At 56.0% G+C, this 15645-nt stretch overlaps 2 protein-coding genes across 3 annotated transcripts; one reads left to right on the top strand and one right to left on the bottom strand.

Annotated features, from left to right (window-relative positions):
• Positions 1-234: 234 nt before the first annotated feature.
• Positions 235-5336, top strand: MDK (midkine). 2 transcript variants are annotated; one of them, XM_051621317.1, is made up of 5 exons: positions 235-313; positions 3594-3680; positions 3781-3942; positions 4051-4212; positions 4648-5336. In XM_051621317.1, the coding sequence occupies exons 2-5, from the start codon at positions 3599-3601 to the stop codon at positions 4671-4673; spliced, it is 432 nt and encodes a 143-aa protein (XP_051477277.1). In that variant the 5' UTR covers positions 235-313; positions 3594-3598; the 3' UTR covers positions 4674-5336. The 2 variants fall into 2 exon arrangements, with proteins under 2 accessions (XP_051477277.1, XP_051477276.1); XM_051621316.1 differs by having other exon boundaries at positions 290-313; positions 3598-3680.
• Positions 5337-6564: 1228 nt separating this feature from the next.
• CHRM4 (cholinergic receptor muscarinic 4) lies at positions 6565-9655 on the bottom strand. Its single transcript, XM_051621305.1, has 2 exons — positions 9613-9655; positions 6565-8701 (listed from the first exon to the last, which is right to left on the bottom strand). The coding sequence occupies exon 2, from the start codon at positions 8694-8696 to the stop codon at positions 7230-7232; it is 1467 nt and encodes a 488-aa protein (XP_051477265.1). The 5' UTR covers positions 8697-8701; positions 9613-9655; the 3' UTR covers positions 6565-7229.
• Positions 9656-15645: the final 5990 nt, after the last annotated feature.

Here is a 15645-nt window from a genome sequence, read left to right as displayed (position 1 = left end):
GGGAGCACATCGGAGAAGCAGGGCCCGCCGCCAGCCCGGCGCTCCCCCATCCCCGACGGCGGGGGGGGCCAGCCTGCCCCTCGGGGCCGGCCCTTCCGCCCACCGGCCTGCCTTTGTGCCTGGCCAGGGGGCAGAGGAGGAGCTTGTGAAAAGTTTTGGGCTAAAAAACCTACCTTTTTTTTTTTTTTTTTTTTCCGCCAGCCGAGCCCGACGTCAGGGGCCGCTGTGCGCTGCGCGGGGGCTCCGCACGCGGCCGCCACACAAAGGCAGCAGCTCCGCACCGCGCACCGCTCCGCATCGCTCCGCACCGCAGGTGAGTGCGTGTGTCCCCGGGCGCGGGGTCACTTCCCCCACCCCAAGCCCCTGCGGACGGGGGGCCTTCGGCAAGGCAAGCGGCCGCCTCCCCATCGCCTCCCCGGGGAGGGGGCACTAATGCGGGCTGGGGGCTCCCCCGGGGGGAAGGGGCTTTGCGGGGTGGGGGACATGGCTCTGGCTGGGGAGGTGCTGCAGGAACGGCAGCTGGGGCAGAGGACCCGGACGCGGCAGCCCCCCGGGTGCGGGCTCGTCTGCGAAGAGCCGGGGAATTGCCTGGAGGTGCGGAGTTTCGGAGGGACGTAGGACTCCTGGAAAGCCAGTGGCCCGGGATCACAGCCCTCCCCCCCTGTACGGGCGTCATGGCACAGCATCTGCCTTGGGGAGGAAGCAGAGGGGTAGAAGCGTGGAAGGGAGCTGCCTGCTTCCCGCTCTGTCCTGCAGTGCACGGGCAGAGCGAACCTTTTCGCCCTGCAGCACCTTCTCTTCTCTTCGCGGAGAAGGTGAGGCCGCCTGCTGGAATGCCCCACCGCCCTCGCTGCTCTGCTCTGCTGCAGGACCTCCAGAACAGCCTCCTGGTGATGCCAACGCCTTGGCTCACCGGAAAAAGCTCACTGTCCCCTCTCCTGGCAGCAGGGAAACTCCTTCTTGCGGGGTGCTGGATACCCCGAGCGCTAGGCTTCCTGCCTGGAGGCCGGGGAGCGGAGCAGAGCAGACCTCGGAGGGAGGGCAGCAGACACGCACCCACCGCTGCCACAGTCAGCTGCAATTTGAGCCGAGCCGAGGGGTCCCGCTGCTGGAAGAGGGGCTGCGAGGGGGCTGATACAACAGCAGCCGCCCCGTTCCCGGGAGAACATCGGGGCGGCAGCGGGGGGACAGGAGCTGGGGAGAATGGTGCGCTCGGAGACTTGCTGGTGGCACTGCATGGCCCTGAGGGGTGTCCGGGGAGGGGTCCAGGCTCTCCCATTGCAGTAGTGGGTATTTGGGCTCTTCAAACCGAGGGCAGCTAGAGGAGGGAGGGGAAGGGGAAACCGGGAGTGCTGTGTTGTGGCCTGCTCCAGGCTGCTCTGCTCATGCAGCCCATTCCTGGGAGAGACCAGTGAAGTGTGAGAGCCAGCCGGGATATGAGCGGGAGAGGAGCCAGGGCCCCGCAGAGATGCGGGAGGAGCTGGGCTGTGTGAACATGCCTAAAGGCGCTGGCAGCCTGACCAAGAACAGCTCTTCTTTGGCTGGGAAAGAAGGGATCAGGCTGTTTAGAAAACCAGTTGGAAAACTGCATTCCCTTTCTCTTATGAATGGTTTAGAATGGGCCATGGCTGAGGTTCTCGGCCGACCTTTGCCTGGGGGATGTGATATGCTTGCTGGGCAGAGCCTGGGAGCAGATCCAGGAGTCCCTGGGGCTGTAGCTGGGCTGCCCCTTGGATCCCCCTATCCAGTCCCTGTGAATGCATGGGCAGGGCCCATGCTGTGGAAGCAGAGGGTGCCCATGCCTGGACATGAGGCAGGGGTGCATGCAGCAGTTGGGACTGTCAGCCCTGGGATCTCGAGGTGGTGTCCACAGGACCTGAGCTGGAAGGTGCTGGTCAGGGAGGCGGGTGCAGGAGCACAGGGAAACACTCCACAACAAAGGATGGAAGGAATTTACAGAGCACCTGAAATTAGGGGCAAGCTGCGAATTATGCGGGTGTCAGAGGTGCTGCCCCATCCAAGCTGCCACAGAAAGTGGTACAGGGGTGCCCATAACAGCCTTGCCACCTGTAACAGCAGCCCATCCGTGCTCAGCTCATGCACCCTTTGAAGGCAGCTGGGTGGGAACAGGGCTGAGCTGTGCCGTGCTCAGCAGGATGGCTCCCAGCCAGGCTGGGCGAGGGGGCAGGCAGCTCTCACCCCCTCAGCTGTGCCTTCATCCAGCCAGGCTGTGTAATTCCCTGTGACAGTTCAATGCAGAGTGAAGCCAGCAGCTTCGAGGCAGCGGACGCATGAAAGGTGAGTGCGCTGGAGCCTGAATAATCTGGGGAGCTTCTCTGTCCAGCATGCTGCCCAGGGAGCCTGGGGGCAGGGAGCAAACGCTGACCTCAGGCTCGTTCCTGCACTGATGTCCCCTGGGGCTTGTGTTCTGTCCTGACCTCTATTGCATGGTCCTCTCAAGCTCATCATGGAGCCAGGGCAGGTGTAATGTATTTGCTGGCTGGCTGCTGCACGCAGATATGGGTGTCATCCTAAAAGGCTTTAGGGGAGCAGCAAGAGGGCCGCAGGACTTGAGGTGCTGGCTCTGCACATCTACACTCCTGCTGGGAGTGGGAGCTGGGACACCAGCGTTGGCAGCAGTGTCCCACGGTGCCTCGTGGTGGCAGCTGGAGCCACCATGGGAGGGGGGACAGAGCTCCAGGAGCTGTACCCAGGTGTACATGCACCCTTATCCCTGGCCTCCTTCCAGGTGCGTGCACACACATGCACACACATGCACACTCCCCTGCCCCCAGCACACACGGGTGCTGTGCTGGTGTTCTGGTGCCAGCTAGTGGGCGCAGCTCTCTTACTCCATCCCTCCAATGAGCTCCCACGCTGTGGGGACTTTTTCTGTATGTGTTTATTCTGCTGATTTAGCTCTCGAATCCCTCATGGCAGCGGGTTTGTTTTTGCTGGGCTTTTTTCTTTTCCCCCCTGGATTCTTCTGGAGCTGGAGAAAGGTACCATGGCAGCTGTGATCGCCCAGCTCCAGGGCTCTTTGGTGTGGGGCGGCAGCCTGCTGAGTGCTGGATAAAGAAGCCACAGAGAAATACAGGGGGGTCAGGGCTGGGGACTGGCATCTGGGAGCAGGATCCCACTGCCAGTATGCAGGCAGGAACTGCTTCGCTTTCCAGGGGCAAGAGCAGCAACAGCCCTGGGGCAGCCTCGTGCTGAGTTCACCCAACCAAAGGGCTTTCCCCAGCTGCTGGGGAGGGAGGCAGGGGTCTCCATGGAGAGCATTCTGGCCACAGGCAGGGCAATGGGTGACTGCAGGGGTAGGGAACAAGCTCGCAGTCCAACAGCTCTCTGGTCAGAGGTAGTTAGTTGCTGACGTGCACAATTAACCTTCCTGTTGCAATTAATACACATGGTCTAATGGATGGCAACGAGCAGGGCATGGGGGTGTACACACGTGTGCACACATGCACACACGCAGGTGTGTGTGCACAATGGAAGCATCTGCAACCTCACTCCCAGGCAGGCTGCCTACAGCCCACCTTGCCCCCTCCTCACTGCTGCATCACACCCTGACCCTCTCCCACCCTCCCCAGGCAGGATGCAGGTCCGGGGCTTCCTCCTCCTCCTCCTGGCACTGGTCCTGCTGGCCGCCACCACTGAAGCTGGCAAGAACAAGAAAGGTGAGGGGCAAACCAGGATAGGGGGCTGGTGGGGCAGGGGACAGCCCAGGGTGTGTGCCTGTGTCCCTGCAGCAAGCACCTGCTCCCCCTTCCCTCTCAGAGAAGGCGAAGAAGGATGGCTCTGAGTGCGAGGACTGGCGCTGGGGTCCCTGTGTCCCCAACAGCAAGGACTGCGGCCTGGGCTACCGCGAGGGAACTTGCAAAGATGAGAGTAGGAAGCTCAAGTGCAAGATCCCCTGCAACTGGAAGAAGAAGTTTGGAGGTGGGTGCGTGGCGGTGGGGTGACTGGGAACCACCTTGGGCTGGGTGGCCAAGGGTGGTGCCCACAGCAGGTCCTGTCTGGCTCTGACACCTCTCCCCTCTCTTCCAGCTGACTGCAAGTACAAGTTTGAGAGCTGGGGTGGGTGTAGTGCTCAGACAGGTGTGAAGACTCGCTCCGGCATCCTGAAGAAAGCCCTGTACAATGCCCAGTGCGAGGAGATCGTCTATGTGACCAAGCCTTGCTCTTCCAAGATCAAGTCAAAGTCCAAAGGTCAGTTTCCACCACTCCTGTCCCCAGAAGGGTCCTGCTGGGACCCTGAGCGGGAGCTCTCCAGAGGTAGCTTGGCCCATTGGAGTTGGTCTTTGCTTGTGGTATGGGGGATCACGTAGTATGCTCTTCCCTCAGCATCAGCACGTGACAGCCCTGAAGTCCCACTGCTGGCTGGGTGGGATGCAGGTGTGCTAGGAAATACCCTGATCTTCCCCCAAGTCATCGTCGGCTTTGGTGGGATTGGGATTTCCCCCTCAGTTGGGCTGGTGCAAAACATGGCTTTGTGTCGTGGAGGGAGGCTGTCTGCAGGGCTGCAGCCCCTGCACCCTGCTGAGCCAGCCGTGCTGGCTGCATTTCTGCTACGGCAGCACCTGGGGGATCAGTGAGCTGCCAGTGGGCACACTAACTCTTGTATCCTGTGCTTCTTGCATGCAGCAAAGAAGGGCAAGGGAAAGGACTAGAACGGGAAGCCAGCATCCTCGTCAGCCCCTCAACAGCGTGCCCATGGCTGCAGCCAGCCCAAGCTCCTGTCTTCCTCCTCTTCTTCCTCCTTTCCATGACCTCCTCTTTCACTGAGATGCCTTGTTTTAATCGCTAGTGTTGTAGAGAGCAAACCCACCTGCCCCACAGGAGGGGCTGCCACCCTTTTCACCCCCACAGCCAGTGTGTCCTGCTCACCTCCTCTTACCTGGTGTTGAGATTCACTGGGATGTGCCTGGACAACTGGGATGGGAACACACATATTTCCACACTCCAGCACAAATGAGCCACCTTTGGATCCTTCCCACTCTTCTGCAAGGTACCGATGCCAGAGGGAAGGGCTGGATGTTGAACGCCTGAGTAACCCCATCACTTATGTGCCCTTTACTCATGCGAGGACTGCTCCTGGCTTGGGGGGCTTCCTCCAGCATCCCTTTGGCCAGGGCAGGAGTTTCCTGTAGCAGCTGGGGAAAACAAAACCACCATCCCCAGGAACCACTGTGTCCCCTCTTCTCCATCACTTCTAACCATGTATGTCCATGCTGGGGCCTGATACACCACCACTGGTGCTGGGTGGGCGCTCTCATTTCTTTTGGAAAATGGGGTTTGTTTTCTTTTCCAATAAACAATCTTTTTTAAAAAAATTGTCTGAACACACCTGTCATCCCCACAAGGTGCTGCTGTGCTGGAAACCCCAGCAAACCTCAGTTTTGCCAGCTCCACCAGGACTAGCAGTGAAGTCACCATGTGGCTGGTGGCAGTGGCCTGGGTACCACCACACATGAGCCTGGAGAAGGCGCCTGAGTCAGACCCTTCAGCCTCTTCCAGGCAGCCCTTTGGGCTGACCCCCTTGCTCTTGGAGGGATGATGGGGCTGGCACCTGCATGCTGCAGGATGTGTCACTGGTGGGTGACACTGGATTTGGGAAGGAGTGACAAAGTGATGACTCATTCACTTCTTGCGTCGTGGCCAAGGTTAATTTCTGGTCCAAGGTCTTTATTTGTCTCAGGGTGGATTGGGCCGTGGTTGTAACAGTTTGCAAAAAAACAAAAGCCCGCCAGGCATTTTGGGCACCTCTATGTGAATAATCCTAAAGGCAGTGGTGGTGGGGTCCCTACCTGGGCCAGGGCAGCCTTTCTCCAGGTTGCACAGCATCACCCTGGTGTGGGGACAGGAAGAACGTACAGACGAGGAGAGTTTGCCAGTGCCAGCATGACCCCGTCCTGTCCTGTTCCTTGGGTGCACCCAGCCATGCCCACCAAAGCTTGCAGAGACCTGGCTTTGGGAGAAGGTGATGAGCAGCCCTGGGGTGGTCTGGACTGCACACACGGGTGGGGGCTGGAGACACTGGCTGAAGCCCACATGCTGAGGGCTCTGCCACAACACCAACAACAGGGTTACATCCATTTACAAAGCTCAGCAGCCAGCTCCTTCGGCCTCCCTGGGACATCCCCTTGCCCTCAAGGCAGGAGCAGGGCTGGGGGCCACCACCATCCTCTACTGCCCCCAGAGCTGTGAGTCAGGCCTCACACACCCCCCATGGGGAGAGTGGGGACCGACTCATGGCCCAGATGAGACACAGGGCACCTCAGCCACATTGCAGTCCCTCTTTCCAACCCCCTCTGAGACTCCAAGCTCCCCCCATCCCTCCCAAGGAGTTATTTTCATTGTCACTGCTGTGCACTTCTCAGGGGCCACATCCTCAGGGCCACAAGGAGAAGTCCTGCACCACACCACTGCTCTTCTTTGCAGTATTAGTTTCCATCATCGTAGGAGGCAACTGGGTTTCACACACCTCACCCAGGACTCAGGTGCTTGGTTTGTCAGTCTGTCTGTCCAGCCAACTGCTGGCCAAGGGCAGATAGCACATGAAGGGGAGGGCAGAGCCGAAGCCCAGGGAAAAATTCCACCTCCCCCCAGGCTCCTGGGTGAGGATGTACAATGGTGTCTCTCAAGGGAAAGTTAAGGAGTTTGCCACATCTGCTAGGGTGCAATCTTGGCTGCCACGCGAGGGGGCCTGGCTGGGCCGGCAGGACTCCCCATGAACACACCTGAGCCAGCTGGCTCCAAGATGGCTGGCAAATGTTTAGCCCTGGTTTCTTTTCATTTCTTGGGTAATAAATGGTTTACAAGCCTATTGAAAGCACCAGCTTTCGGCCGCCTGCATGCAGACAAGCTCTGATGCCCTTGAGATGGTCAGACAGAGGGAGAAGAGGCATCCAGTCTTAGGACAAACACTGATGCCATTAGGCCAACCTCTCAAGAGCAGGGAGCTGGGGAGGGCTCCTGGTGATCACATCTCCTGTTGCCACCAGCTTTCCTGTTGGCTCCCCAAACTAGTCCTCAGGCCCAGGGTGACTAGAAGGAGCTGCAGCTCTAAGATGCCTTGGACCTTTGTCAGCAATGTTTGAAGGGCATCATGTGCAATCACTGCACAGTCTGCACTGTTGTGAGTGAAGAGCAGAGGAACCCCTCTGGCAAAGGAGGCAAAGGGAAGGGCTTCCATGATGTTGCTGAAGTGGTCCCTGAGTGCCAGTTTACCTGGCTGTGCCTATGTTCCTGTACTGGCACATGAGAAGGTGCTTGAAAGTTTTCTTGAAAGTGGCATTGCAGAGGGCATAGCAGGCTGGGTTGATGGTGCTGTTGACATAGCAGAGCCAGTAGCCAATGTACCACACCGTTTCAGGTACACAGGTCTCACAGAAGGTGTTAATGAGGACCATCACATTGTATGGTGTCCATGTGAGTATGAAGGCCAGCAGGATAGCAAATATGGTGCGAGTGACTTTCTTCTCCCGGGCTGCCATCTGGCGCTTCTTCCGTACTTGGCTCCTGGCAATGCTAGCAAACTTCCTGGCAACATTGGCCGGGCGGCTGTTGGCCAGGGAGTTGTGGTCAGAGGCCTTAGCTGGGACGATCTCAATGGCAGTGACGCATTCGGTCCCCGTCTGTTTGGTGACAATCTTAATCTTGGACCACTTGGAAGATGGGTTCACGCGGGGGTGGGACGGGCTCTGACCTTGCCCTGCTGGCAAGATTTCTGCCGTAGGCTTGTCTTTTGTGGTCTGGGTCATGCTGACCGTGCTGGACTCATTGGAGGTCTCCTTCTCCTCCTGATGGCCAGTGGCCTCTGTCTGTGCGGAGGGCTGGTCATCGACTTTCCCGTTCCTCACCTCCTCCTTCACCTCCATGGCCTTCTTGGGGGAGTTATTGTTGTTCTGTTTGATATGGGGACTCTTGAAGAAGCTGAGGGACTTGCCTTTCCTCTCTTTCCTGCTTTCGGGTTTGTGCCTCCTCACCCTGCTCCTGCTGGCCAGGGAGATGTGGATGTACAGCACCGTCATGATGACCACGGGCAGGTAGAAAGCAGCGATAGCTGTGCCAAAGGTCACTGCTGGGTTGGAGAGGAACTGGATGTAGCATTCCCCCTCAGGGACTGTCCTCTTGCCCACAATGAACTGCCAGAACAAGATGGCAGGGGCCCAGAGTATGAAGGACAATATCCACGCAGCCGCGATCATTAGCCCTGCCATCTTGGTGGTCCTCCTGGCCGGGTAGGTCAGGGGCTTGGTGACACAGAAGTACCGGTCAAAGCTGATGATGAGTAAGTTCATGACAGAGGCATTGCTCACCACGTAGTCCAGGGCCAGCCACAGGTCGCACACCACGGCCCCCAGCGGCCAGTAGCCTTTGATGATGTAGACCGTGTAGAGGTTCATGGAGAAGACCCCGATGATAAGATCTGCACAGGCCAGGCTGAAGAGGAAGTAGTTGTTGACAGTCTGGAGCTGGCGGTTCACCTTGATAGACAGCATCACCAGGATATTCCCCACCACAGTGACAAGGCTGAGCGAGCCTGTGACTGTGGCAATGAAAACCAACTCCACTGTCTTGTAGTTGGTGGGAGGCTGGATGGCCACCTCGGAGTGGTTGCCCAGCGTGAAGTTGTCGTAGGTCAGGTTGGCCATCTTCAAATGCCAGGGCTGAGCAGAGAGGTTGTGCATGGAGTCTGCAAGAGGAGTGGAGACAGAAGGGGAGAACATTATACTTCCTGGCCCCTGTGTCTGCCCAGCTCACAGCTGTGCTGCTGCAGCTTCACTGCAACCCTTCTCCTGCTTCCTTTTCCTCCCTTCCCACCTCCTGCTCTTGTGGTCTGCTGGTGCCTGGCCCTTTCCCAAGCTGTACATGAGGACCCCAGGGCTGCAGCAGGGGAGCAGGGAGGGTGAAGGTTGACGAGCACAACCCAACACCCCCCTTAGCTGTCCTCTTGTAACACCAACACTATTTAGCTGCAGCAGAGACATATCTGCAGGCTGAGCCAGGCAGCACCCCATGATACAGCCCTAGAGACCAGCAGCAGGCACTGGCTTGGGGCTGCCCAGCCCCCTTGTAGGCAGCATTTGCTGCCTTCTCCATTGCCCAGCCCAGTGCTGCTCCTGGCTTGTGCTCAAAAATCTCCTTCTGCCATTGCAGCCTTCACCCCAGGACCTCTTTGAAGGCATTTTCTCTGTCCCTATTTAGCAATGGAGGAGACAGAGGGGGCTTCAGGGAGAGGAGCAGGGACAGGGCTGGGAACTGCCTTTTGAAGACGGTGTTATGGTCCCTTCTCTGTAAGTCCAAGGACCATCTCCCAGCAGGAGCACAGCCCTGGTATGCCCTGGGGAGGCATGTGGAGAGGCCAAGGGGCTGCAGGAGGAAGGGGCCTGTGGGAGGAAGGGGGCTGTGAAACTCAGCCATGCTGCACAGCACTTACTGCAAGGGCAGAACAGCATGGAGCCAGTGCCTTGCTACATGGATGAGAGCAGGTTTATGCTGTGCCTCAGGCATGTCCCGATGGCCTCCCCAAAGCACCTCCCCAAGACAGGGTTACTCATGGGAGGAGCACTCCTGAAAGTCTGTGCCATGGCTTGCAGAGCTCACCTGTGTCTCGGACAGCAAACAGCTCCTTCTGGAAGAGGAAATCTGGGACAAGGAAAACAGAAAGTTATGCTACATTTTCAGCCCCAAGGAGTTCATGAAAGCCCCACAACACAACAGAGTTGGCCTTGACAAAGGGGTGCTCAAAGCTGGATGCAGACAACCCAAACAAGGCTGAAACCCAGTAATTTGACTTGGTCTGGTTCACGGCCCAGTCCCAACAGGCACAGAAGAGGGAAGGGGCCACGCAAGTGCCATCAGCCAGTGATGCCAGGAAATGCTGGCCCCTTCCCTGAGTCCCACATCACACTGCAGCTGCATCCACACTGGCCGTGAAGATGTACAGGGGGAGCCCAGCCATCTCAGTCTGCTACATGGAATTATTTATGAAAGGTAGCAAAAATTATGGATGGAAAGACTGCTGACATCCAAACCAAGATGTCTGTTGTTAACTTCCCAAGGTAAGAGGAGAATGGATCTGGAAAATAAATAATCAATGAACCAAAATCGATGTGTTGGAACAAAGGGGGATTTCCTGGAAAGTGAAGGAGATTCAAAGGTGCTGATGGAGTTAGGTTGGACAGAGGAGCTTCCCATCAGACCTGCCCCTCCTACATCATGTGAGACCCCCAAAATAGCTGGGCTTTCACCAGCCTCATCGTAGGTGCTGGTGGAGACCAGATGTGACCAGCCCAGCAAGGGCAGCCTCCCCAGCAGCTCCACCTGACGCGGCGTCTGTGCGGGCAGCAGGAGCACTTGGCACGTGTCTCTGCCAGCTGCCCTGAGAAATGGCACTGTCTCCAAATGCCTGGGACTCCTGAAGCTGGTTTTGCTAAATGTATAAACACGCCATTAACATACTCATCTCCAAACCAGGGTTTGGCAGGCTTTGGGATCAGTTAATATCTTGAAAGTGTTTTAAAAGAAATGCTCTTGCCTTGCATTTGTGGTGAGAGTAGGACATCCCTACCATCATTAAAACCAGCCAAGGTTTTAATATCACTGCTGCCTAAAGAGAAGAGAAAAAGGAAGCATGGCTGCTGAGATGCTGAAGTCAGGGTGCCAACACAGCCATTAGTGGGGCTACAGCTGTGGTAGCAGCTGGGGCTGTATTCCATTCACAGGGGAAAAGAGTGGGTGAGGGCCAGAGAAATACCTTTGTACTATTGTCCTCTGAGCCTGTTGCACCTGGCCCATGCAAAGTGCTTTGAAAAGAAAGCAACATCCTTTGGTAGCTACAAAATGCTAAATACGGGCAGGGCGAGGAAGCCCATTGGCACTGCCCAGCTGTACGCCAAGCTCCACGCACAAGGGATGCATCAAGGGAGAGGAAAAGTGGCTTCTGCTGCCATCTTTCCTGGGCACCCAGCCAGGGACACAAGAAGAGGTGGCAAGTGTATAAAATGACTTAGAAATACATAATTGTGGCAGTTTGGGGGTTGGTTTCAGTACAATTGAAATGAGTTTCAAATTCTTCGCTTTGAAGAGATGGGGAGATTTAGCTGTCATTCGTGTAACAGCTAATCAAACTGATCAGACAAGCTAGCAATCAGGCAAACATCTACCCTAGCTCTTTCAGGAAGAATCTGAAAATCTTGAAAATAACCCTTTCCTTCGTCTCCACTAAAATTAGGGTTTGTTTTTTCACTTTAGTGTGTAAACTGGCATCCTCTTCTAAGTGCGTTTAACTAACTATCAGGCTTGACAGAGGTCTGTGTACTCAGTTACCTGAAGTAAGAACAGTCGAGCTTATCCCACCCCATAAAACGGTTTGTATAGGCCACAGGAAATGCAGGAGGAGACCATCGTAGCCCCACTCAAGTGTCCTTGGATGCCACCCAGAGGTCACGCTGGAAATTGGTGTGCTGAGACAGAGGTCCAGGGTGAGGAACTTAAACGGGTATTTTGAAAATGAGCCTATACTGAAGGGCAAAAATAAAGCAGTCTCTTGTTTGAGGGTAGGGGGTGGAATAAAAATGGTGAAGGGTGTGAAGACACATACAACAGAGATGTACAACAGTATGTAAAAGTTGGAAGATGTGTACACCACTCGCCCTTGCCTCAGACACCCTGACTATTTTCCCCTATGCTCCAGCCTATAAGGCACCCCTTCTGCTCTCTCCATCCCACCCTCTCTTTCTTCTGCCCTGGGCACTCTCCCTGAGCTCATCAGGACAGCCTAGCACTGCCTTTGCTTCCTTGAGCAGGTTAGGCAGCTGGAGAAGGCCAAGGATGCTCTGAATTTGCCAGGTCTTGGAGTGGCTGACCAAGACACGTGTTCTGCCTGCATGAGCACTGGTGATAGAATCTGCCATTTGCCTTTGGGATGGAGAGCACCAGGTGATGTGGAGAAGGCTCTAGTGTGGACACAGCCCTGGGGCAGCCCCCGCTCTGTCTGCATGCCCAGAATGTGCCAAGGATGGAGGGAGCACAAAGAAGAGCTGCAGTGCTGCCACAGACTCGCCAGTGTGACTCTATTTCCATTCTCATACAAGTCGCATCACTGTCCCTGGCACTATGAACCCCCCCAGAAACCAAGGAACGTCTCCATGCCCTGGAGTTTCCCTGCTAAATGCCTCCTCCGTGCCCCCAGTGTTCATCTCTCTCGCCCTGCACATCCAAGGAGCATGTTTCTCCTCTCCTTCCCCTCATGTCTCCCATCTCATGTTGCCCTCCCTGTCTTCATCTCCCTTTGCCTCCCACCTCCATGCCAGTGCCATAGCCAGGGAGAAAACACAGCTGTGGCAAAGACCAGAGGCCACTTCAGAAGGCCTCCTAGGGCTGAAGCCCCTACCTGTGACACCAATTGGCTGTTCAGCCTGCACACACCATCTCTTGTCTGTGGCAGTCAGTGGGTGCTCTCCCAGACCTGCTCTCACCAGACAGTTACAGCAAACTCCATCACCGGCTTTCTCCCTCACTAGGATTTCTGGCAGTGATTTACAGCTGGTTTTCTCTTCTCCATCAAAGCCATTAGGAGCCTCCAGCTCTGCACTGATAGTATCTTTGGGTCTAAAGGTTTCTGTGGCCACTGCAGTGCTCAGAAAGCATGTTCTCAAGACAGGGAGATGCTTTTTCCTTCCCACCCAACGTCATGAATGAAGACATGAGGCACAGACAGCTGCAGATCCAAGCAGAGAAGGTTGTCTTTTGGATGGGGTCCATGTATTTTGGGCAGCACTTGGCACAGCAGGGTCCCCATCGCTGCTTGAGATCACAGATGCCAGCACTGTCAGGTGAGGAGACAGCTCCAGAGAGAGCAAAGCCAGTCCTGCCCACCCTTCTCACAGGCTGCAGATGGTCATCCCATATGCAAAAAAGATCTCACTGGCTAGAGGCTGGTGCTCCATGGGGTGCAGTTAGTGACTGAGCACCTACTAAGCACTCAACCCACGTGGGACAGAGGGTCTCATTCCCTCCTGCCCACCCCGTTGTTCCACACGAGGCAGGAGCTGGACACACCCCCCCACCAGTGTGGTGAAGGCAGCAGGAGAGGCTGATATTTACACATGCTCATGTGATGGTGGCACCTCAAGCTGTGGCACGAGCTCCCAGCTCAAGCAGCCCTACTACCCCAATGTCCCCTACCTCTGCTTCCTGTTGTGCACAGTCACCCCATGCCCCTCCTTGGCCCCTGTCCCTCAAACCACTGCCGGAAACCTCCCCCCTGCCCCATCCTCATTCCTTATTCTTGAGGCAGAGGGAGCAGTGGCAGGTGGACACAGAGTCATGGTTGGTCCATGTGTGGCTTGTAGCAAGGTCCCTTGCTATCACAGCTGTGCAACACCCAACACACTCAGCAAGCATCACCACCAGAACCAAGCCCCATGCTCACATGCCTGTCAGGAGAAGATGATGTTTGTAGGGGAAAGGATGGAAATTAGAGAAACCATTACTTTCCCAGAGGCTTCTGAGTGTGAGCTGCTCCCAGAGCAGACAGGCTTTTGCTCTGCATGGGTCCAATCAGCCCTTTGGAGGAACAGCAAAGCTGGAGAGACCCTGAGCCCAAAGGGCTCCTGCCCCAGCAGGGATGGGGTGGTGGTAGCTGCCAGCTGCTGGCTGGGAGCAGTGTGCTGAGCTCTGGGTACTGCCTGGCTCCAGGAAGGAGGGAAGCTGGCCTCCTCCACCACAGGGACATCCCAGGGAAAGGCACAAATCACCTCCTGCTCTGGCTGCAGCCAGGGCACATTGGCTCCAGTGTCACCATAGGAAAGGGCTGGGCCAGACCTCCCAGCCCCACTGCCAGCCCCTTGCTTGTCTTGACCTTCCTAAAAGCACACAGAGGGTGAAAATCTTAATGGGATTAATTCTGCCATGTCAAACTGCTGATGTGATGTGGGGCTGGACAGTAAACAGAGCCACAACTGGCTTTGGGAGAGGAGGGAGGGAGCAACAAGAGCGGAGGGAGAGAAGATGCAGAAGGGATACTTGCGTTTATGGTTTGTGCATGTCTGTGACATAAAGGGAAGGGGTGACACTGCAGAGGGATGACAGTTTGTGGCGCTAATTGCATTATCTAATAGCCGTTAATTAGTTCCTGAGTCACGGCACCAGTTTACATCTAGTGAGGGTTTGTTCTGGTTGACAGATTCACACCCCTCGAGGAGTGTGAAAACAGCACTCCTAGACACCAGGAACAGGCACCTTAGAAATATAAGAAAATCCAGGGTTTTTTTTTGCCTAGCAGGGGTATGAGTCTAGGTTTGCTGGGTCAGGGAGTGCTGTGCCAGACTGGAGTCAGTCTGCTCCACGCCTCCACATTTGCAGTGAAGGCAATAAACTAACCAGGAAAAGAGTAAGGAGCTGAGGGGACAGCAGGATTTGCTGTGCTAAGATGGCAGGGCTCCCTCTGCCTTCCTGGCTCTGCCTGGCAGCTGCACTGGCACCCCTCAGGAACAGTGAGGCTCAATGGGCCCCTGAAGTCCTTATCCTGCTCTAGAGGACATCTGAGCCATCACATTGGAGGAATTGCTCCAGCAATATATGGGGTTGATCTGGACATTTTATTTTTCCATTAAATAAATAATTGCTCTTTCTTCTGCTGCTAGTCAGCTGGTTCTGATGAAACAAAGCAAATTCTTCCAGACCTCACAAGCTGGGAGTCTCTGATGGCTTTTCCATGAGTCACTGGAGAAGCAGTGAGCTCAGAGTGGCACAGGAGTTGGCAGCTGTTGGGAGGAGGTGAGGGGGCTGGAGAATACCCTCTGTGCTCGGCACGTGTTTGTGCATCAAGTTTTGAAAAATTCCTGTGTCTGAGGCCAGAAGGGAGCACCATAATCACCTAACCTGACCACCCACACTGAGCAAGCCAGGAGCCTTTGCTGCTGCTGCTTGTAATTAGGGGGTCATTGCTGGGTTTCAAAGCAGAACTGAGACCTCCCATCCAAGGTGCCATGCACTCGGCTGTGCAAAGTGCTTGCAGGTCAGAGCCAAGGCTTACAACCAACCCACCTAAGTAGTGCCCAGCCCACTCATCAGCACCCCACAGCTGGCACAGCTGCCCCCCGTGCTTGCAGGTATTCCCTATTGTGCCCAGTATCATACACAGCTAGTAAGGGGCCACACACCATCTTCCCTCAGCATTGCCAAGCAAGCAGAAAATCAGCAAGAAAGTGGATTTAAGTGGTTAAAAGTCACTCCTATAAATAACCTTCCAGCACACTGGCCGCTCTGACAATTAATTAGCCATCTTCCATCTAATTATTAGGACAAATAAATAACCTATCAATGGAACACTAAAAATGAGCATGCCCAGCAAACGCCATGCAACCCAGCCTCAGCCTTACCCCGTTGTGCCCAGCCCACGGCTCCCGGGCACCTGCAGCTCCCCAGCAGCTCCTGCGCCAGCGGGTAACATCACATAGGAGAAGGCTCACGACACGGGCATCCCGCAGCGGCGCGGGGGGGGCCGCTGTCCCCACACTCCTGTGCCCTCTGCTTTGGCCCTGCCAGGGCTGCTGCTCCGGGCCGGTGTCAGAGCTCAGCCCATGCCAGCGATCCGGGAAGGTGCTGGGCTTTCAGCTGAGCCCGGGCTAG

Source organism: Apus apus, chromosome 5 (assembly GCF_020740795.1).
Source record: "Apus apus isolate bApuApu2 chromosome 5, bApuApu2.pri.cur, whole genome shotgun sequence".
Classification (NCBI taxonomy): domain Eukaryota; kingdom Metazoa; phylum Chordata; class Aves; order Apodiformes; family Apodidae; genus Apus; species Apus apus.
The sequence above is the reverse complement of the archived record's forward strand: the minus strand, read 5'-3'. Positions and strand labels throughout refer to the sequence as shown.